The sequence below is a fragment of the Podarcis bocagei genome, assembly GCF_964188305.1.
Source record: "Podarcis bocagei genome assembly, chromosome: 12".
Taxonomy (NCBI): domain Eukaryota; kingdom Metazoa; phylum Chordata; class Lepidosauria; order Squamata; family Lacertidae; genus Podarcis; species Podarcis bocagei.
The window spans coordinates 34,376,169-34,399,494 of NC_138137.1; the positions used below are offsets into that span (position 1 = coordinate 34,376,169).

The 23,326-nt window shown below is 40.5% G+C and overlaps 1 protein-coding gene and 1 long non-coding RNA gene across 4 annotated transcripts; one reads left to right on the forward strand and one right to left on the reverse strand.

Annotated features, from left to right (window-relative positions):
* The first annotated feature begins 173 nt into the window (after positions 1-173).
* Positions 174-22,449, forward strand: PEX1 (peroxisomal biogenesis factor 1). 3 transcript variants are annotated; one of them, XM_081164015.1, is made up of 24 exons: positions 174-419; positions 2,832-2,975; positions 3,937-4,020; positions 4,246-4,360; positions 4,447-5,210; positions 6,871-6,990; positions 7,778-7,895; positions 8,272-8,372; positions 9,188-9,282; positions 9,847-9,979; positions 10,363-10,459; positions 11,592-11,762; positions 12,603-12,757; positions 12,999-13,188; positions 13,294-13,460; positions 15,595-15,729; positions 16,374-16,438; positions 16,648-16,790; positions 16,872-16,975; positions 17,566-17,742; positions 19,103-19,333; positions 19,811-20,008; positions 20,691-20,821; positions 22,148-22,449. In XM_081164015.1, exons 1-24 carry the CDS (start codon positions 306-308, stop codon positions 22,227-22,229), a joined length of 3,834 nt encoding a protein of 1,277 aa, XP_081020141.1. In that variant the 5' UTR covers positions 174-305; the 3' UTR covers positions 22,230-22,449. The 3 variants fall into 3 exon arrangements, with proteins under 3 accessions (XP_081020141.1, XP_081020139.1, XP_081020140.1); XM_081164013.1 differs by lacking the exon at positions 174-419 and adding an exon at positions 534-740; XM_081164014.1 differs by lacking the exon at positions 174-419 and adding an exon at positions 722-797.
* LOC308569852 lies at positions 5,382-20,684 on the reverse strand. The gene is made up of 3 exons (XR_014000898.1): positions 20,193-20,684; positions 17,020-17,256; positions 5,382-5,428 (listed from the first exon to the last, which is right to left on the reverse strand). It is a non-coding gene; the product is annotated as an uncharacterized lncRNA (long non-coding RNA).
* Positions 22,450-23,326: the final 877 nt, after the last annotated feature.

A 23,326-nucleotide genomic window follows, 5' to 3' on the forward strand; every position in this document is an offset into this window, starting at 1 on the left:
ACGCCACTCGTCTTCCTCCCGCCGTCTCCCCGCCCCCCTCCCACAAAAACAACCAATCCGGTAGAGCTAAATCAGGTATAACGCGCTCTCATTGGAAGGCTGGGGTAAGCGGGTGAAAGTTGAGCCGAACCAGGAAACAAAACAAGGGACCGAACCGCTTCAGCCAATCACAGCGAGCGGGCAAAGAGGGTGGGCCGCTCGAGAAGCAGGAAGGAACAGCGGCGGCAGCAGCAGCAAGTACATGTCCTGCGGCCCTTAGCGCGAGCCGCACGGGGCTCCGCGCGGTCGCAGGGCCGGCGCCTGCCATGTGGGGGGTGGGAGGCCCCGGGGCAGCCACGGCGAGCGTCTCCTTGAGCGGCGCCCGGGACTGCTTCCTGCACCTGCCGCCTGGCTTGGCTTCCAGCCTCCGTCTGCAGCAGGTACAGGAACGCGGGGGAGGGTGGCTTTATCCGGGCAGAGAGGATCATGGGAATTCGCTCTGGCTCGTTTGTCTGAGGGCCTTTTCTATCTCCTCAGCCAGCCTCCCCCCCCCCCCATGTCATGTCGCTATGCTAACGTGGGCAGCCGTCTCGTTCACACGTTTGCTCTCCTCGTCGTCTTCTGGCGACGTTCAGTCGCCCCCTTTCTTTCTCGTCAGCCTTGCCAGCGTCCTGGCGTCCCGTTGCTATGGCAGCAGTGGGGAATGGGGGGCTCGGGGGAATCCTCTTTGCCCTCTTGGCGCTGTGGGGTGTGGTTCTCAGGTGACTGGGTTCAGGATACAATGGGGCCTGTGAGAGACTTTATTCGCAGGGCAGAAGGTAGAAGAACACAAAATTAAAGGTTCTTGTTATGTCATGCTCATTATGTCGCCACTGCAGTTTTTAAGAGTGAGAGAACCTGGCATCCTTTCTTTAGCTTCCCACAGTTTGTAAAGGAACAGGTGTCCCATATCTGACACTGTTGCTCTCTTTCACAGACATGCGCACACGGGTTGAACACCCCCCCCCTTTACCTTATATAGGGTACAGCAGCTGCTACATCAAATTAGGAGGTGCTCTTCTGTAAGGGTCCTGGTAACACTAGTGGGACGAAGTCTTAACTTCAGTGCAAAGAAGAATTATGTGAAATGATTTTTGCAGATATTCTTGAAATGGACTACTGACATTGAAATTAATTTAAAACTCAAATTATTGAATTTATCTGCTTGCTTCATAAAGGAACAAAAATATGCTTTCTGCGTCTAAATAAATGTTCTCAATAAAAACAGTTTAAAAGATTATTAAAATCAATAGTAGCCAAAAAAGATATAAAACATGGGTAACTAATGCACTTTCAGTGGTACACCCTTGATTCATGGAGGATATTGGTCAGGCTTGTTAAGCTTCACTGTTGCCTGTTAGTGGCCTCTGTAGCATCTTTCTTCCCCATATATATTACCCTTGCCAGAAGTCTGAATTGTTCACTTGCAGAGGGTTCCCCTACTCCATCACTCCGTCCATTTTATCTCCCTCTCTTCCTGCCACCCCATCCACCCTTCTTTTCTCCAGTCACCTCCCACTTGCATAAAATTAGGCAAAGAGTCTCATGTTCCTCACCCCTGAAATGAACTGTACATACATCTTTGTAGATGAAGGCAGAGTTTCATAATGTTCTCTTGTCATTAACACCTCCTGCAACATTGTTAGGTGTTTTGCCATTGCAGTATATTGGTGTTGGGAATCCTTGTATAAAACGTACATGTTCGTATGAAATAAGGGCTGAAAAGCATTTGGAATTTCTACATGATGAGTTGTGGGACGCGGGTGGCGCTGTGGGTAAAACCTCAGTGCCTAGGACTTGCCGATCGCATGGTCGGCGGTTCGAATCCCCACGGCGGGGTGCGCTCCCGTCGTTCGGTCCCAGCGCCTGCCAACCTAGCAGTTCGAAAGCACCCCTGGGTGCAAGTAGATAAATAGGGACCGCTTACCAGCGGGAAGGTAAACGGCGTTCCGTGTGCTGCGCTGGCTCGCCAGATGCAGCTTGTCACGCTGGCCACGTGACCCGGAAGTGTCTGCAGACAGCGCTGGCTCCCGGCCTATAGAGTGAGATGAGCGCACAACCCTAGAGTCTGGCAAGACTGGCCCGTACGGGCAGGGGTACCTTTACCTTTACATGATGAGTTTACAAACTGCAAGACTGTTGGCCTGGTTCAACAGTTGGGTACAAAGTCTTCAGAGTTTGTGGAACTCCACCAACCACAGCAATTCTTCCATTTGTTTCAGTAGAGGGATCTGACTGTCTTTGTAGACATCTCTTTGGACACATGGGTCGTTTTCTCAATTGAAGTAGATGAGGGAGCCCATTCATAGAAAAGCTCAGCACATGCATCCAATCAAACACAGGACTGCACTAATTTCATTAGCATTCCCAAAAAATCAATTTTTTATCATAGAATTGTACGGTTGGAAGATACCCTGAGGGTCATCTAGTCCAACCCCCTGCAATGCAGGAATCTCAACTAAATCGTACATGACAGATAGCCATACAACCTCTTAAAAATCTCCAAGGACGGAGAGTCCGCCAGCTGTCATGGAAGTCTGTTCCACTGTCAAACAGCTCTTGCATTTACTTATTTGCTCGAACATAAAAGATACACTAATCACATTAGTGTTACAAAATAATGTATGTTTTCTACAAGATTAATATCCTGTAAATAAGAATTCTGTACAGAAATGTGTCATATAAAGTTTCCCTTTGCTGAATAATTCTTGATGCTATTTGCGCTCTCACATATAGATAGCTGGAAAAAGAATTATGGGTACTACGGGCTGCTATGCTATTTAACATCTATCTGTTTTCTGTGGCATTAACAGGACCAAGCTGTGAAAGCGTCTTGGGGCAATCAGCCTGTTTTCTTGGGCTGGACAGAAATCAGACATTGTGGTCAGCATGCTGGAAATGTTGTAGAAATGAACAGACAACTTGCAGAGAAACTTGGCATCAAAGATGGGCAACAGGTTTGGAATGTCGATTTTTATTTTCTTGCCTGGACTACAATATTAAACTAGGCAAATATATTTCATAATCATTGGTCTCCATCTGTCTACTGAGTAATGTCAAAATTGTTTTTAGTAAAGCTTTTGCAAATAAGGGTTCACAAACCTGAATTGCAGGAGCTGGTGTTTAACATTTAGGGTAATACTGAAAATTGGACAAAAATATAGAGCAAGTAACTTTTGAAATGAGTGTTTTTCTATGGCTTCTATTCATTTGTACATTTTTGTTTGCTTTGTATCTGCAAAATATGCAGGCCCCAGTTTCAGGTTCTTTGTATTCAGCTGTGCAAAGGCAGCTGTGTGCAAAGATCTCAATGACAGATGGAGAGTACTGCTAGTTTTGCCAGTTACGATCTGTGATGGGAAACAGCAGTGACTGGAATCAGCCTTCCCTCTCCCCAAAAGTTTATCAGAACTGAAAGTACTTGTTTGAAAGCTTGTTTGAAAGTACTTGTTTGAAACCAGCACAACCCCTGGTTCTAAAAGCTGGGATTCCCCTTACCTTGCCTGGCACAGCATGAACCTAATCAATAAATATATAACATTGAGAGCTGTTTCCATGCATAAATTACAGCTGTTCTATATCAGGGTGATTTGTTCATATTTAGTGAGTTGATTGTTTCATGAACATGAACATGTAAAAGTGTCTTCTATCCAACCTTTTAGCATTTGACAATGTCCTGAACCAAGTCGCAAACTGCTTTTTAAAGGAAAACTGGGAAATGGTTTGTTGATTTTCCAAGGGGAACAAGCAATACTGCTGAACAATAAATGGTGAAAAACTTATAATGCAATTTGGTTACATGCAAGTGCTTGTGGTTCATCCCCATTGTCAGCAACTCCATGACTCACTTCATCTCCACTGCATTGTTTATGTAAATATATTGAGAGTATTTTTTCAAAAAGGTTTATTGTCTGGCAGATCTTCCTCGAGCCCTGTTCTCAAGTCTTGTCCTGTCAGCAAGTAGAAGTGGAACCCCTCTCAGCCGATGATTGGGAGATCCTGGTAATACAGAAATTTAAATTATTTAGCTCTCCTAATGCTTTTAAACAGGGTGGTGTTCTTCATTCCTGTCCTCTCCCACTCCCCCCCACTTCTAATGTTTATTCTGAGTGTTTCCTCTTGTTGTTTTCCTTATGGTTCAGATCCAGTTTAGTATACAAATTTCATTATGAAACACAATTGAGTTCTAATATGAAATGTTTTCTAACCTTCTGCAATGTATTGTAGGAGCTGCATGCTTTCTCACTTGAAAGCCATCTTCTTGACCAAATTCGAATAGTGTTTCCCAAAGCTGTCTTCCCAGTGTGGGTAGAACAACACACTTGTATTTATATCCAGATTGGTAAGTGTTCATGCAAGTCTTCCTACAACATTGCAGGAATAATTGTAAGGTGGCATGTGTATTAACTTGGCCTTCTTTAATTCCAGTTACTCTAAAACCTGCTGCTCTTTACGGGAGACTGGAAGCTCGTACAGAGCTTTTCATACGCCCCAAAGTACGTCAGTATGAAGGAAGTTCCACCATGCTGCCTTCCACAAAACGTGACATCTTACAGGACAATGTTCCTAAAACCATGTTGGATTCAAGAGCAACAACTGAGGAATCATGTGCCAAAGAAACTAATTTAAATACGGGAGTCCAAGAGCCTAAGCCAGATGCAAAGGCGTCATTAACTGCAAGCGTCCTGCCAAACATATGGAATTTAATTGGGAACATTTTCTCCTCTGACAAAGAACAGGAGGCTTCTCGTGACACAGGTGAACTGAATGCTGCCAAAGATGGGCTGCTAAACTTGATTCACATGGATTCTGTTTTCAGAGTATGCCAGATTCAGCCCCCCAGTGTGCAAAATACATTGGCAACATGTACGTTTCAGAAATGCAACGCCATTCATGTATTTCCATGGAATCTAGAATTCCCTGCTTTAGAAGCTAATATTAAAGTGTCTTACGGGAAAATCACTACACTGCTCTCTCCAAGACAGCAGCATCAAGAGTCAAAGCAGAATGTAATGTCAAAGAAAGAAAAACAGATGATCAATGGAGAAGACAAAAAGCAATCCAGCCCTAGTAAAAGTCAAGAATCCAATGAGATATCTATTGTACAAATAATATGGAATGGATTTGAGGATCTAAAGAGTGCTATAATATGTAATAACAACATGGAACAACTGCATGTCGGAAGAGTTTGGGTTAGTCCAATTTCAGAAGCCTACAGAAGATTAAAGATTTTAAGTCAAGTGTTGAATCGTTGCTTAATATTACATTTTTTTAAATGGTTACTTGGAAATAAAATCTACAGATTATAGTGGATTATTTTTAAAGAAGTGTCCACAGGATCACAGTGGTACCATCTCCAAGCCACAATAGTTGTCTTATAATAGTTCCATTAACTTCAATAGGATCTATTCTGAAAATAATAATAACAACAATAATAATTCATAAGTTATTTGTACCTCACCCATCTGATTGGGTTGCCCCAGCCACTCTGGGTGGAGCCCAACATACAGTTTCAAACCATCTCTTCTTTTTAAAAAATATACTTGTCTGGTTTGTTTTATTTAATTGAAATCATTATACTCCCTTACTAACTGAAACTGAGGAGGCTTAAATTACATTTGATGGATAGTCAGGGTATTTGAAATCTTCAGGTACATTTGAAATCATAAAAAATTAAGTCATTCTTAAGTTATACAAACTTCAAGTACAACCATGGTGGATATACCGTATTTTTCGCCCTATAAGACGCACTTTTCCCCCTCCAAAAATGAAGGGGAAATGTGGGTGCGTCTTATGGGGCGAATGCAGGCTTTCGCTGAAGCCTGGAGAGCAAGAGCGGTAGGTGCGCACCGACCCCTCTCGCTCTCCAGGCTTCGCGGACCTCTCCTCAAGCAGCGGGAACGTTCCCACTGCTTGGGGAGAGTTGCAGGCATCCCGAAGCCTGCAAGCGCTGACCTCAGCGCGTCCAGGCTTCGCGGATCTCTCCCCAAGCAGCGGGAACGTTCCCACTGCTTGGGGAGAGTTGCAGGCATCCCGAAGCCTGCAAGTGCTGATCCCAGCACGTGCAGGCTTCGCGGATCTCTCCCCAAGCAGCGGGAACGTTCCCACTGCTTGGGGAGAGTTGCAGGCATCCCGAAGCCTGCAAGCGCTGATCCCAGCACGCGCAGGCTTCGCGGATCTCTCCCCAAGCAGCGGGAACGTTCCCACTGCTTGGGGAGAGTTGCAGGCACCCCGAAGCCTGCAAGCGCTGATCCCAGCACGTGCAGGCTTCGCGGATCTCTCCCCAAGCAGCGGGAACGTTCCCACTGCTTGGGGAGAGTTGCAGGCATCCCGAAGCCTGCGCGCGCTGATCCCAGCACGCGCAGGCTTCGCGGATCTCTCCCCAAGCAGCGGGAACGTTCCCACTGCTTGGGGAGAGTTGCAGGCATCCCGAAGCCTGCGCGCGCTGATCCCAGCACGCGCAGGCTTCGCGGATCTCTCCCCAAGCAGCGGGAACGTTCCCACTGCTTGGGGAGAGTTGCCGGCATCCCGAAGCCTGCACGCGCTGATCCCAGCGCGTCCAGGCTTCGCGGATCTCTCCTCAAGCAGCGGGAACCACCGCTGGGCTCCCACGGCTTGCAGAGAGCTGCCTGTTTGGGGGCTGGGGTCGGGGGAAGCTCGGGCTGCCCCAGCCCCGCGCCTGGGGGGGAAATAATTTTTTCCCTTTATTTCCCCCCCAAAAAACTAGGTGCGTCTTATGGGCCGGAGCGTCTTATGGGGCGCAAAATACGGTACCTTTGAAGTGTGAAATGTGTAGAATAGTCTTCAGCATTTATTCTTTCATATTTCTTGTTTTTCTTAACTTTATTTCAGATACCAGAAGGGCTGAGAGAGAAACTACACATAGAAATGCATTCAGCTGTTAGAATCACATCACTGAAGTTGGATCCTAAAATTCCATCATCTATTAGATTGTATCCCAAAAAATCTTTAGTGAGTTTGCATTCTTGACTGTAATTAGTTGTTAAGCTGCTTCCATGTGTCTTTACAAGTTGGTGAAATTCATATTGCATTATGCTATTATTTGAGGCAATTTATTCCAAAGGCATTATCAACCTATGGTTACCAGTTCTTCATAAGAATATAAGGAGTTTATTTAGACCAGGGGTAGGCAACCTAAGGCCCAGGGGCTGGAAACAGCCCAGTCACCTTCTAAATCTGGCCCGCAGACGGTCCAGGAATCAGCATGTTTTTACATGAGTAGAATGTGTCCTTTTATTTAAAATGCATCTCTGGGTTATTTGTGGGGCCTGCCTTGTGTTTTTACATGAGTAAAAGGTGTGCTTTTATTTAAAATGCATCTCTGGGTTATTTGTGGGGCATAGTTCTTATTCCCCCCCAAATATAGCCTGGCCCACCACATGGTCTGAGGGATGGTGGACAGCTGAAAAAGGTTGCTAGCCCCTGATTTAGACTGTTGAGGAGCAGTAATGTCACAAGTGAACTAAAATGGTTATTGCATATACAATTAAGAGCTTGAACACTATAAAATTAAATATTTAAACTTTTTTTTCAGTATAGATTTTTCCTTAGGAAATAATAAAGAAGATAATCATAATTTGGATAAAACTGGGGCCACTAGTAGATCCGCAGATAATGACTTGCCTCAGTTCTTAGCACTTCTGACCCTTGTATACTTGAATGAGCAAATGTTCATTGTGTGAAAGTGTTAGGAATATTTACTGAACTAACAATGCTTCTCATCCTTTCTTCATTTTAGAATAAAGATATCAGTGACGATGAAATTAAAAATGCCTTTAATTTGTGGATAGAGGATTATAGCAAACTTCCCTTGCTAATAGCAGGCACGAATGATATACAATTAGCGCTTAAAGATGGTAAGCTGAACTGCCCTTAGCAGTGATTGTGAATATATTTCTACCCAATTATGAAAATATATTTGATTAATTTTTTTTAAATCACTAATTAAAATCATTAGTTATTTATCATTGTCTTTTCAATCTGTTACTTAAGTATTGTATTTAAATAAAGGTGCTTCCAATAAATAAAGATCCATACTCTCACCTATGGTCAACCATTAAATGGGTCTTTGCCAGTGAATCAAAGTGTAATCAATGCTTTTAGCCACAAAAATACTTACATACACATTGAAACCCTTTTGTATGAGCTAGTGTATAATACAAGATCTACAAGGTATTAAAATTTACTATTTTGTATCAGACGCAAATTGATGTGTCCATTATGTTTTGAAAGGTATGGAGGACTTTGTCCTCAGTGTCATTACTTCTGAAGAGGAGACGGCAAAAAATATTTACATCCTGAGTCCCAGCTTGTTGCAGAAGACAAATATGCAAGTAAATATCACTTATTTCAGGTATCCAATAACTTAAATTATATCAACAGTGCAATTCTGTTTATTAGGGTATCTTTTGTATTCGTTTTGGTTTTTGACTCATTGTACATGAAGCATTGCAGGAGAGGAGACTCTTGTGATAATCTGTTCATAAATTCAGTCACAATGAACATAATTGGATGATAAATTCAAGTTCCCTTAGAACATTAAAGAACGGTTTTGCAGTAACCTGCCCCCATCTTCCAAAGCAAGCTTGTAGTTCTCTCACTTCCTGATTTTTGAAGTGTGTTTATTGTTTTCTAATTTTCAGTTTTCTATATTGTAATGACAACTTTAATTTTCATTGTAGAATTGATGGAGTGAAAACTGTACAGCAGCTTTCCTGCTTCTACTAACCAACCAGATGTTTTGGACTACAGGTCCTACTGCCCTTGACCATTGGCCATGCTGAATGGGACTGCTGGGAGTTGTAGTTCAAAACTTCTGGAGAGTATTGGGTTGGGGAAGGCTGCCATAGAGTCTGGATGAACTTGGAATACAAGGAAATCTGAAAATCACTTGGTATTTTAAATGTAGTGTAGTAATTAGATACTATTTGGCTATTTATCCAAAGGACAAACCCACTACAATCCTGAGCTTCTTGGGAGACAAGTTTCTTCTATGTGATTTCTTACAGTAAAATCCCATTCTGAATTTTATTGGCGTATGTATTAGTATTTCTCTACTCATCCACAAACACACACAGACAGACAGACAGACAGCATGTTCTAAAAAGGCACCCTCACTTCTAAATAGTGACTGTCTTCTTTTGTGTAGGTTCTGGTACATCCTGTGACCTCAGTAGCCAATGGCAGTGGTGCACAATCTTCTTGTGAGCAGCTTCTTCCATGGTTTGGTCTGAACTGTTTGGGGTGAGACATTTTAATACTATCACAAATTAGAATAAAAAAATCAACAATAAAAAGCTGTGCAAAAATAAATATTAAATGTGTAATATAAATATGAAGCATGTTAGATGTCAATAACGTCGTAGCTAAAGAGGACATTAGATTAGCCGTAGAGTACTGTCAAGATTTAAACACACATATAGTTCTAATCTCATGACTCAGAAATTGGGCAAGTATTTGGCACACCTGTGCCCTCTAATACAGGTTTTGCTGGTGTGGTTGGTCTATCTGAACACACATAAAATGGGGTGCAGCAAATAGTGAAGTTGTATGCAGGATTATTTCTTCACATACATGGAAACTTTTTCAAAATGAATGTTTGACATTCTTAATGGCAGACATTATTCTGCAGTTGCCGCCATTGTGTGCAGTACAGTAGCAAATATTGCAACTGGGTCATTGGCTACAGTTCTATAAATAATCAAGACAGAGAGTACTCTAAAATAGCCAAGCTTTTAATTTTATACGATTGAATTTGACTACAGTACATTGAGAGGGCACTCAATTCTGTTAACATTTCCATTGCAGAGGAGTTGATAATTTAGCAGTATCTTCTTTGAAGCATGTATCTCACAGCCTTTTGAAACGACCACTGTCTCAAAAGCTAGCTCCCATATCTGCAGGGCTATGCAGTGGAGGTATCCTGATTACTGGAGCAAAGGTAACACTTTTACATTTCTCTGTTTTAGCACCCAATAAATTCTGGGTTTTATCATTAGTCCAATTCAAGTGGTTGTCAATCTTTCTGAGCATGTGAGTACATTTAGAATTTTGAGAGAGTGCCATGGAAATTCCTCCATCTGCATGCTTCTTTCCCTCCACCCTTGGATCACTCTATGTGCATGCACACATAGACGATTTGTTTTCCCAAGGGCTATAAATAAACATTGGATCTGGTAGACTTGAACAGATTGCTTTGAATCTTCATGATTTTACACCATCAGGTTAAATATTACAGAAATAGAAAACCCATAGTAGCAAACTTTGATAGTTTTTCAATCTGGGTATTATTTTAGGAGTTTTTAGCCCTGATTTATTTTACAGGGAAGTGGCAAGACAACTTTAGCAAAAGCCATCTGCAAAGAAGCATTTGATAGACTGGATGCCCATGTGGAAGTAGTTGACTGCAAAGCTTTAAGAGGTAATGGATACAACTGTCTCCCTTCTTGTAGGATGTTCAGAATACAATTAAACTAAAAGGGTAAGTTACCAAGTTAATTAGATCAGACCTTTTCAGTGACTCCCAACTTGTGGTCTGCTCTACCCAGGGAGACATGCCTAGCGCCACCCTTATCTGTTTTTGGGCACCAGGTGAATCCTTTTGTCTTAATGGCGGCATTGTGGCCCCTTTTAGTTGGGTGAGATCAGCAAGTCCTGATCTGTTTTATCTGTTCAGTTTTGTTTTTAGATTTTTATTGGAAGTTCTCTATTTGGTTTTAATGTAAGTTGCTCTGGGTCATTTTGTGAGAAAAGCAACTAACACATATAATTAAATAAATACTATTCCTAGTGTTTTTGTTTATCATAGCAACAACTGGTAAGAGTTTGGGCTATATTGAAAATGTGTCTTCTCTGTAGCCACCCAGTACGTTTGAACTTGGGTCTTATGCCCAAACCCTGAGTCCCACCCCACTGGTTTAATATTCACATTTTAGGCCTTGCTGTTATTAGATTGGTCACATAAGCAAGTAGGAGCCAGAACCTTCCTGTTTTAAAAAATCTATTTCAAAAGCAGCATCAAGAATATTGTCTGGGTCTTTCTTCCCTCTTTCCTCTGCCCACCTCACCCCAGTTTGAAATATGTGATCTATTTATATTATTATGTATTATGTCTCTGATGTTTGTACTACTTCATTTTGTGTCAATTAAGATGCAGTCCTGTGCACACTTAACTGGGGAAAAGTCCCACTGAACTCACTTTATTTTATTTATTTATGTAAAATAGGCTAGTGTATTCATCACATATTGCTGATGGAGGACTGAGACTGAGAGAATGGCTTGCCTGTGACCATTCTGTGAGTTTATGGCAGCAGAGTGATTCAGACTAGTGAATTATATTATTCTGCACCAGCTTTCCTTATATGTTCAGCAGATAGAAGATAGGAAATATCTTAAAGGAGGTCCACAATAGGGTAATTTTAAGACCTCTTGGTATAATGAAAATGTCATATACAAGCTAGTCTCTGACCCATAATCTTGCCAAATCATAGATTGTATTGGAAGTTGGCACATTTTTCTTCTGTGTCGTTCTAATCACTATATTTGTTTTTCAGGAAAGAGATTAGAAAACATACGGAAAAAACTGGAAGAAGTTTTTCTAGAGGCAGGATGGAAACAACCATCTGTTGTTTTGCTAGATGACCTTGATCACATAGTTGGAGTACCCCTTGCTCCGGAGCATGAGAACAGTCCTGAAGCTGTCCAGAGTACTCGCCTTGCTCATGGTAATGGTTTACCAACCATTACTGAGTTGTTTTTGCTTTAACTGTCCTGTGATTGGAAACATCTGACCTTTGCAAGGTCCTGAATAGATCACAATGTGTTGTTCATAGCTTCATGAAAGCTAGCAATATTTTAAACTTTGAAATGAATTTTCCACGCAATGTGGAGAAAACCACATTCCCTGCTCCTCTTGATCTGCACGGATCAACTGCAGAATGGGGAGCTCTGTTGCTTGTTTTTAGATGTGCTCTGATATGTGTGTGAAAGAGTATGCAATGGCCATGGCTGTTCTTTTTGCTACACCCACTGCTGCCATGCAGCCCCCGGGCTAAAAAGAATAGCCACCTCTGGGAATGTGCCCTGGCCCAAGTAATATTGATCTTTAGCTTTTGAATGTTTTTGAAAGAAACAGCATAATCCAGCACTTGCATAGTCTTAGTAATCAGCACAACTCTACATAGTGTATCTGTATTTGCAGGTTATCAACAATATATTCAGCATTTGGTACAATGTTATGGTTAAGGTTATGATTTGCTCTTGTATATTAAAGCTGTAATTCTTTATATGGAAGTAAACCTATTGAATTCCAGGGGACTTACTTATGAGTAGATAAGTATATGCTTGTGCTGTAATACTTCTGGATACAGTGTGGGAATGTGCTTTGTTAGGTTATTAACAGCTGATACAAAGAAAATTTCAAGCTTCTGGAACTTTATTGGAACAGACAATGCACCCAAATAAAAGAAGATGCTGTTTCTGTAACACTAAAATTGAGAGGTAGCTGCTATTTTATATGGCCATCAATCCATAAAGTTTGAATTGATTTGTATTTCTGTTCCTAGTTTTGACAGATATGATAAAAGAAGTTATTTCCATGCACAGTTTGATCGCACTCATTGCCACAAGCCTATCTGAGCAGTCACTTCATTCTTCCATGATTTCTGCTCAAGGAATTCACATATTTCAGTGTTTCCAACATATCCAGGCTCCAAATCAGGTAAAAGCAATAAATTATGTTTTAATCAAAGCATCTTAAAACCATGCAATCTAATTCCCAGTAATTTTGTTTAAGATCTCGGTATAAAATGTGATACTGTATGTTGAATGCACATATCTGCATTTTATTATTTCTTCAGAATCTGTCCGTTTTAATTAATTTGAAATTTGCCCAGTCTTCTTATTTTTCTTCAATTCTTTGAAGTTAGGCTACAGATAAATTTACTGTATTTTTTTTCCAGAGACAAAGATATGAAATACTTCATTCCATAATAAAAAATAAACTTGACTCCAATATAGACAAGTTTTGTAATCTTGATCTCCATCTAATTGCAAAGGAAACAGAAGGATTTGTAGCTAGAGATCTGACAATGTTAGTTGAACGTGCTGTACACTCATGTGTTTCTACCAAAGGAACATGTAAAAAAGAAGGTATGTATAATAATTTTATGAAGTATTCAGAAAAAATGTGCATAATATAATGTAATATTTCGGTGTAAAAAATCATAAAGTGAATGTGTTTATCCATTTTAACAGATTTGATTCTGTCAACATCAGACTTCCAAAAAGCTTTAGAAGGTTTTACCCCAACATCTTTGAGAAACGTTAACCTTCATAAGCCTCAGGAGTTTGGCTGGGATAGAATTGGTGGCCTCAAGGAGATACAGCAAGTGCTTATAGATACTATCCAATTGCCTGCCAAGGTATTTTTCTCTTACAGTTGTGTCTGCCATTGGTAGGTGTTTGTAGGAACACAGACCTTTGATGGTTCTGGCTTGAGGGGGTGACAGCTTCTTATACCAAAATGGACAAATATGCACCCATAGTACAGCCATTTCTCATTCATATGTAAGTTTGCAGAAGCTGGAGAGGAGAACGGTACAGCTTCTCAGCAACGGTATGTTAAAGGGCATAAACTAGAAGATTATCCCTGACGGTTATGCGCAGAGCTGAGGAAAGAATGAAGATGCAACAGCTGAGGATTATTAAGGCAGGAAGGTTCACGAAGAATCCTGGGTGGCTTAGCTACCTCAGATCATGCACAGTGTGGGAGGCAGTTATCTGGAGTTGCCAGCAGGGAGCAGCGGTGCTACAGACCTGACATCCTGTAAGCAGCATGACAGCCAGACCCAGGGACAGTGCAGGACAGCGTGGGCACATCCGTGAAGCCAATCAGGTGTTCTGCATCATCCTGCCACGTTCTGGTACATGGCAGTGGTGCTACTCCCAGGAGGCCAGGTTAATAATGGCACCCCTCTTCATCGGTGGCTGCTAGGGATGTATTTTCCTTATCTTCAGCTGCCTTGCATCAGGCATAGTGAAAAAATGCATACTTCTTATGTGTGCCAAATATTCCAGTTTAATGGGGCATTCTTTGGACTCAATGAACGCAGACTATTTCTTGTTATAGCCAACATGTCAATATGAGGTAGAGAAGGTATACCACTATATGTGTAGGGATCCGTACACACCACATTTGAAGTAGTTATGAACATGACCACAGAAATAAAACTCGGTGTGTTTTGTTTTTGTCTATATGAATAATAGACAAAAATAGGGATGCAGGTGGCGCTGTGGTCTAAACCACCGAGCCTAGAGCTTGCCGATCAAAAGGTCAGTGGTTCAAATCCCCACAACAGGGTGAGCTCCCATTGTTTGGTCCCAGCTCCTGCCAACCTAGCAGTTCAAAAGCACGTCAAAGTGCAAGTAGATAACTAGGTACCACTCCGGTGGGAAGGTAAAGGGCATTTCCGTGTGCTGCTCTGGTTTCGCCAGAAGCGGCTTAGTCATGCTGGCCACATGACCCGGAAAGACTGTCTGCGGACAAACGCCGGCTTCCTCAGCCAGTAAAGCGAGATGAGCGCCGCAACCCCAGAGTTGTCCGCAACTGGACCTAATGGTCAGGGGTATCTTTACCTTTATATCAATAATATGTATATGGCTCTTTGATCATTATTGAACTGTTTCATAATGCTCATGCCCCAGCAGACTAAACTGAAGCCTGGAAATGCAGAAAAACACCCAACACCTGTGGATGATAAAACACTTATGCAAATGTTAACATATATAGATGCATTTAGTCACATTTCAAAATAAGCATAGAGATGTTATGGTGACTCATTGGTTCCACCACAGATATGGATTTTGCCAAAATTGATATTATGCTGCATATCATAATAGTAATTATGGAACTACATGAATAATAATAGGATTAGGGTTATGAATTATTATTATTATTATTCATTTCATTTCTATACCACTTATGGTAATATTTTTAAAGAAAAAAAATCTCAAAGCGATTTACAATCGGCATTGATACATCAAAGAAAACAATCCAGAATAAAGCATTACTGATTTAAAACATTACTGAAGAAAGTCAAGTATACACTCAAAGCAACGTAATTAACAGGATATTAAAATATTACCTTAAAGGTTTCAAACAAAACATGACAAAAGTGGTCATTTAACACAGCAAAGTTAACAAAAAATAAAAATCTTAAACATTTCAAAAGAAAACATTGCTAAAGAAAGTCCAATATAAAATACACATTTAAAGCAAGATAATAAAACATTATCAATAAGCATAGAACATATCTGCTGCTGTTGCTGCCAGTCCTGCCAATGGTGGTTCATAGTGGGTGGTGGCTATGGAAACTCAGGATCCATGACCTCAGTCTGCACTAAGAGACCTCCAAGATGATCTCTGGCCTCTTCAGCATACTGAATCCAATTTTTCACACTTAGTTATCCTGCTCAGAGGTTCTTAAACAGGTGTTATTAAGGGATCATATACTTTTTAAAGCAGACACAATTTCTAAAGACTTCATATGTTTTCAGTATCCAGAATTATTTGCAAACCTGCCCATACGACAAAGAAGAGGAATCTTACTATATGGGGCTCCAGGAACAGGGAAAACTTTGTTAGCAGGTGTAGTTGCCCGAGAAAGTGGAATGAATTTTATCAGCATCAAGGTAAGAATGTAAGATTTTTCAGGATTTATTGCAGTAACTGAAAATACAAAGATGTGTTCCGTAAGTCAGAATCCAATAAAGTGATAAAAAATATATGCTACAGTTTGTCTTTCAGAAGCCCTCATATGTTTTAGTAAATTTATTTGTTTGTGATGCACACATACATATGGAATATGAACACATCTGGATTATGACCCATGGTATTTAGCCTAAAGAAAATAGTCCAACTTTCTACAGTCCAAATCAACACAGTCCAAACAGCAACCTTAAACTCTTGGGCAAAGTAGCTTCATTTTTGCCATAGATTTTTTTTTTGGCACACTACTTAATGGGTTTCAATTCCTTTCTGTCCTTCTGTGTGTTTGTTCTCCCCCTCCCCCTGCCTGCCCGCTCTTTAACAAGCAGTGTTAATGTGATCCCAGTAGAGTAGATCATAAGTAGAAACTACTGGACCAGTCTCATATTCAAGGTATGTTCCTTTAGAAACCTATATTTTGTAATGTTTTTAAACAGTCTGTAATTGCCATAGCCCAAACAGTACTTTGTTATGCCACAGTTTATACACTTTACTTTATAAGTATTGATTAATTAAATAGCTCAGGTTGCAGAGAGTATTCTTCTCTTTCTCTCTCTTTTTTTTACAGGGACCAGAACTGCTCAGCAAATACATTGGAGCAAGTGAACAAGCAGTTCGAGATGTATTTAACAGGTTAGATCCAGATTTATGGTGTTGCTGATAGATTCTGTTTTTGGAAGTAGTGCTGAAAATAGATGCTGGATTTGTAATGTGGAGAAGAAACAGGCTTAGTAAGTGTAAGTTGGGGAGGTGTGAAATAACAAGACTTGCTGATATCACATGTCCAATCTTGGCAGGGTCAGTTTATTCCTTTTGTCCTAATTGTGTTGTATTTATTGCAGAGCACAGGCAGCCAAGCCTTGCATACTTTTCTTTGATGAATTTGATTCCCTCGCTCCTCGAAGAGGTCATGATAACACTGGTGTAACTGACCGCGTTGTTAATCAACTGCTGACTCAACTAGATGGAGTAGAAGGCTTAGAAGGTAATGATCAAATCATCTCTGTTTCTTCCAGGGAAAGGTTAAGCTGGCATTTTATTAATAAAGTCCCTTTCTTTTTCTAAGGAGTTTATGTACTAGCGGCCACTAGTCGCCCTGATTTGATTGACCCTGCTCTGTTGAGACCAGGCCGATTGGATAAGTGTCTGTATTGTCCACATCCTGATCAGGTAAGAAATAAAACACTGTACCAAATATTGAAAGGAAGACTCACTTCTATGTGGATTAATGTCCATTCCATGCTTTCGATGGCTGAGTTTCCATGAACATAAGATGAAGTCGTTTTGAAACAGATTCAAGTTTGATTCTATTTTATTTTTTTATTAGATTGGTGGTGGTAGAATTCTATGTCAAGGCAATGATCTTGCATAGTCTAATGATTTCTCTCAGGCCTTTCTCATCTTAGGTTTGATGCTGTCGTCTGTAGGCATTGGTGTGTGTATTCTATGATCTACAGGTGTGTTAAAAAGAAGATCAGAATGTGGTAGTGGGTACAGAATCTGGCTTCCAAAGAATCTCATCGTGCTATTATAAAAAGCAAGTTGCAAGTCCCTTATGGTTGAGAAGAGATGCTTGAAAATGTATAGAAAATTCAAAATAATGTTTACATCACTGGGTCCTTCCACATGTTGTTTTACCTTCTCCAGTGCCCTTTTCCTTATTGGAAAAATACACAGAAGTCTGAAAAACAAAACATTAAGTACTGTCTAAGGGCAAGAAATCAGTATTTTATTAACAGGGTTACTTCTAATTTCCTTAGGCTTCCCGACTGGAAATTTTAAGAGCACTGAGTCATTCTCTCCCTCTGGCACATGATGTGGATTTTCAGCATTTGGCAGAAAAAACAGAACATTTCACAGGAGCAGACCTAAAAGCTTTACTGTATAATGCACAATTGGAGGCCGTGCATGCTAATTTTGGTTCAACCTTGCCCCAGGTAAGTGCACTGAAATTTAAAGGATTTCCTTAAAAATCCTTAAGAGTTTGCTACCCATAACATTTTTGAATGGTAAAAATTTTTCTCACTAATAATTTTAGGCTGCTTTTCCAGGCAAATAACAAATCCCAAATGACTTGCATTCCAAATATCCGAAGGAAATACAGTAATATAACATTTCAGACTTAAACTAAAACTCATCAACATTCCATTTATTTATTTTTTAACAGGGCTAAAAATAATGCAACTCAACCAAACCATCATGCTTTGGAAGGCCAGTTGAGAAAGAGTGTTCTTCATGGCCTTCTGGAAACCCTGAGACATAGAAATTTGATGCAGGTCCATGGGAAGATTCTTTCCCTTGTGGCCACTCAGCTTAGCAATCTAGGGGATGGGCATACCAGGGGAGACGCCAAAGCAGATTTTAAAGTGCAGGAAGTCCAGTAGCTTGGCCACAATCTGAAACTGGGCACTAAAATACTTAATATTCCAATTACAGTGGTACCTCTGGTTAAGAACTTAATTTATTCTGGAGGTCCGTTCTTAACCTGAAACTGTTCTTTAGCTAATGGGGCCTCCGAGCTGCTGCTGCGCCGCTGCCACCGCACGATTTCTGTTCTCATCCTGAAGGAAAGTTCTTAACCCGAGGTACTACTTCTGGGTTAGCGGAGTCTGTAACCTGAAGTGTTTGTAACCTGAAGCATTTGTAACCCGAGGTACCACTGTAATTTGGCTTTTCAAGAGTGGTGCCTAGAAATGTTAAGGTGATGTGCAGCGATTTGATTGTGATATTGTTGTACGATGAGATCCAGAGATCTGAATTTTAGCGTGCCTAAGGATTTATGACTGCTTTTATTTGAACAGCAAATTTATATACCAAGGATCACTGGGCAGTTTACAATTTAAAAAACACAAAATCACATAATGTAATAAACAAAACAATAACCCCCCCCAATTTAAAAGGCCATAGATTGTTTAATTAGCCAAAAACCTGAAAGAAGAAGAATGTTTCTGCCTGGTGCCTAAAGATATGTAGTGAAAGCACCAGATCAGCCTTCCTAAGGAGAGCATTCCACAAACAGGGAGCCACCACAGAAGAGACCCATTCTTGTGTTGCCACCTTCCCAACTTCTTGTGGGGCAGGCACACGAAGAAGGGCCTCAGAAGATGAGGGTCCTGATTTGTTCATATGGTGAGATGTGGTCCTTGATGTATTGCAGTCCTGAGCACACTGCTAACTTCAGCACACTGCTAGCTCTTCCCTGCCAGAAGACCAGAAGATAAAGAGCCACACAGACATCCAGAATGAGGGAAGTGCTACGGAGTTGGAAATTCTAATTTTGTTAATTTCCATCCGCAGGAAATAGGTTCTAGCTCAGATAGCGATCTCAGTCTATCATCGATGGTTTTCTTAAATCAAAGCAGTGGATCAGATGATTCTGCTGGAGATGGAGAAGGAGGCTTGGAGCAATCTCTAGTTTCTCTTGAGATGTGTGAGCTGCTTCCAGAAGATCCAAGGTCCAACATCTATCGTCTTTACTTTGGCAGCTCCTATGAATCAGAGCTCGGCAATGGAACTGCTTCAGAAATGGTAGCTGGCTGCTTTTGCTTAATTGATGCTGTAAACATTCTAGCATCTAAATGTAATTGGGGAGAAACAGTGCTAATTCAATCTATGCCAGTACTGGGTGACAAATATAAATTCTGAGTAACATAAACTTAAAATATGAACTCAATCTTCCTTGACCAAAACCAGCAACAAGTCCTTGTCTTTTTGGGAAAACAATGAGGACCTGTCCCATCCCTATGAGAATTGATCCAGGGAGAATCCCTTATGAATGCACAGTATTTAGAAATGAAACATATTCATATTTAAACTTTCATATTACTAATAAGTTATCTGATCAACAAAATACTTCCTAAAGCTTATATTGCTTGATAAATAACTTTGGTGATGTAACTGTTGTTGTGAAAAACATAACTGAAATATTAGTAACTGTAACCACAAAATTGATTACTATAATAATAACGGTATTATGTTACCCCACCCACCCACTTGTCTCTACAGAGTTCTCAGTGTTTCTCGGGACCAAACTCCATAAATCATGATTTAGCTAGCATCTCTCTGAAGGATTTAGTATCCTATCAGCCCCCAATTCTAAGAACAGCCTTACAGGAAGGTTATCAAGAACTTAATCAAGAGCAGATAGAGCAACTCAGGGCTGAAATCAATGCTATCAAGGCCAACTACAGAAGCAAAAATGGGGTATGGAAGACATTTTTTTGTTGATTCTTTTGATCTTTAGAAATGTTCTGTTGTAGAAGTAGTAATAGTAACTACTGCAAAGTTTTGCTATTTCAAAAGAAGCATAGCCTCAGAGAATGTCCTGAAGCATTCAGACAAACTCACTGGCTCAGTTAAGACATACATCAAACTATAGATTACAGACCTTAACTATGGTTAGTCAGGACATCCAGATTGGTAGCCCATGGTTTCTGCAAACTGTGGTTTGGTATTATTTTCTGATTGACAAACTGTTATTACACTTGTTGTGCTTCCTCTTCAGGTCACCATGCCACATGGAGCGGAAATCTCTGCAGACAGAATAATTGCATAATTGGCCTGTTGTCCGTTGTGCTGGAGGTTCCTTGACTTCACTATCCCCCCCCCCCACACACACACACACTGTGTAGGGTTGCCAAACAATAGTAACGAAGCAACACATGCCAATTTACCTGCAGAAAGGATAGCCTATTGGGGAAGGCAGGGAAGAAAAAGCACAGCTTAAATCATAGTTTGCCTGTATACATAAGTGTATACATTGTAGTCTGGTCTCTAGTCTATGGTTACTGCAAATCAAAGTTAGCCCCAACTGGGCCATTGTCAATATCAGGGATTGAAATACAGTCTTTTATAGTACTTTCCCTTAATGTGATTTTTTTTCCAGGAGGAAGTCACTCCTCCATCATCAGTACCCAGCAAGAACACTTTAAGCATTACTCAGCTTCACCTGATAACTGCACTTGGAAACACAAAGCCATCTATTAGTCAAGACGACTGGAATAATTTTACTGAACTGTAAGTACCTTGTGTCAAGGAAATCACACAAATTATTTATTAATATTAGAAATATGCTCACACGTGTTCCGGAACAGTTGCTGTTATTAGTCTATTGCCACACAGATACCATTTTCTGTCTTAAGGTGTCTACACATCCTGAAGACTTTACTGAAGTGTAGTGTGGCGAGAGGTTTCAGTGAAATTGTATGAGAAAGAAGCTGGTACATGGAGCCCTAGAGGCTGCGCTACCAAAGCCTGAAACATAAAACGTCTAAAATGGCTGGAGATTTTCTATCAAATGCATATGAAAGTTCTTTTAAATTCCTTTTCAATGGTGGGCCCTAAAGATTGTATCCAGTGGTGTTCTGTCCACTGACAGAAGACTTTCATCAGCAGAAAGGGGAGGCTGCCCACCCCCCAAATCTGCTTGGGGATGGTGGTGCTAGAGGAACCTCTGAAACAGATTTGTAGGGTGGGGCTGTAAAAGGGAGGGGAAATTGCTTGAAATATCTTCCGTCAGTGTGGGCACCATTTGCTATCACTGTAAAATGTTTGAAATACCTTTTTAAGCAGGGATGATTATTGAAGTCATGGTCATGTTGACCTGCCAGCAGCTGTGCTGCTGTATGATTCCAGTCTCACAGCTCCTGCTTCCAATTCCTCACTGTGACGTCCAGGAATATGCTTATCATCTCCCTCAGTTGCCCTTAGTAGTGGCAGCAATTTGTACTGTTGACTGACTGACTGATTGATTGATTGCATTTATATCACACCTTTTTTCCTCTGAGGAGCTTGGGGTGGCATACATAGTTCTCCTCATTTATCCCCCACAACAACCCTGAGAGGTAGATTAGACTGAGAGACAGTGACTGGCCCAAAGTCACCCAGTAAGCTCCATGGCCAAGTGGGAACTTGAACCCTGATCACCCAGGTCCTAGTTCAGCACTCTAACCACTATGCCACATTGGCTTGCTAGCTGCTTCTGCTTCCAAGAGAAGTCTGCTGAAGCTTGCCAGTGATTGTTAACAAATGTTGTAAAAAAGTTTTCTGTGGACGTTAAACATTTTCTTAGTTATAGGTTATTTGCTCTGATTGTTATTACTTTAAAATTCTTATTTAACTATAATGAATTTGTTTATTGTTTGTTAGTTTTCCTGAATGGGGAAGAGAGAGTTGAAGAATGCTAATAAAAATGTTAACTGCTACTTTTAAATGTTTTTGCCAAAGAAGCCTCTTAGGTATTTCTGGTTTTACTTAGAATTTGGCCTTCTTTAGATTTCACCTGAATATTTTTCTTACAAAGCATAGTTCTGGTGGTAATGCACTACTATTGTTGTTTTTTAGCTACGATAATTTTCGCAATCCAAAGAGGAAAGGGCCCAGTGGAGCAACTTTCAAACCAGGACAAAAAGTGACATTAGCTTAATTGCTGTTTAATGCGTTTATGGTGATTATCCCAAAATAATTTTTAAAGTAAAGTATTTCCATTATTAAATCATATTAAAATATATACCTGCAGCTATGTTAATGCTGAAATGACAAATAATAGAATTCTTTAAAATTAATTGTTTCAAAACTGTTTTACATAATTTTAGTTTTCAGATTATGTCCTCTTACAAACCTATAATAAAATATTTGAGATATTATTGGCTGCATTGTGTTTTAAGTTGTTTTAATTTCCTATTTAGATTAAGCTATCATCTTGGACTGCCTAGAGCTCTAGCTGGCTTCAATTCTGATAGCCACCACACTGAAACTGAATATAAAACTGTATGAAGTCATATTCACCCTTCCTGTTCATAGTAGGCTTATAAAATCCATGTTGTCAGTATCAGAATTAAGTTACCATTATCTTCAAAAGGAAAAGGAGATGTGCATCATATATTCTTGGGGTAGCACCCAGTGTGACCACCTTTCTACTCCTGGCTTTCTTTATGCAAGTAATATGCTAGAGAGAAGGTGCTTCGCAAGATGATGCTACCAATTCAATTGGATTTATCTATGCTTAGGCGTGTTGTTGTACAGAGAATCCCATTATTTGTTTCCAGAATTTACAAAGAATTTTAAGCCGCCATCTAACACTGTTCTGCAACCTAGGTCAGCTTCAAGTGCTTAGAATATTTATCAGATTATTCCCATTTTTCCCATGACACTGATATGTCTTCAGTGTGGCCTGTGGGAGGTGCCCTGGTTTTCATTTCATACAATCTCTAAAGGATTAACAGTTTATATTTAGTCTTTTAGACATTCAAAAAGAATGGTTGTGGTGTCAGTGTCCCTTGGGACAGCAATAGTTGTTGTAGCTCCACATGATGTAAGCAGAGACAGTATCCTTTTGTAAATAGGGAGCCAATTACTTCTATTTATTACTGATCTTTGCCAACCTGGTGTCTTCCATATGTTTTTTACTACAGCTCCCATCAGCCCCAGACTGGCAAACACCACTAATCATAGAATTGTAGAGTTGGAAGTTCCCCCAGGAACCATCTAGTCCAACCCCCTGCAATGCAGCAATCACAGCTA

Coding starts and splice junctions, on each gene's coding strand:
- PEX1 (XM_081164013.1), top strand. CDS start 549: ATGCTAACGTGGGCAGCCGTCTCGTTCACACGTTTGCTCTCCTCGTCG. Junction 741..2,831: donor CTGTGGGGTGTGGTTCTCAG/GTGACTGGGTTC, acceptor TGGCATTAACAG/GACCAAGCTGTGAAAGCGTC. Junction 7,896..8,271: donor ACAATTAGCGCTTAAAGATG/GTAAGCTGAACT, acceptor ATGTTTTGAAAG/GTATGGAGGACTTTGTCCTC.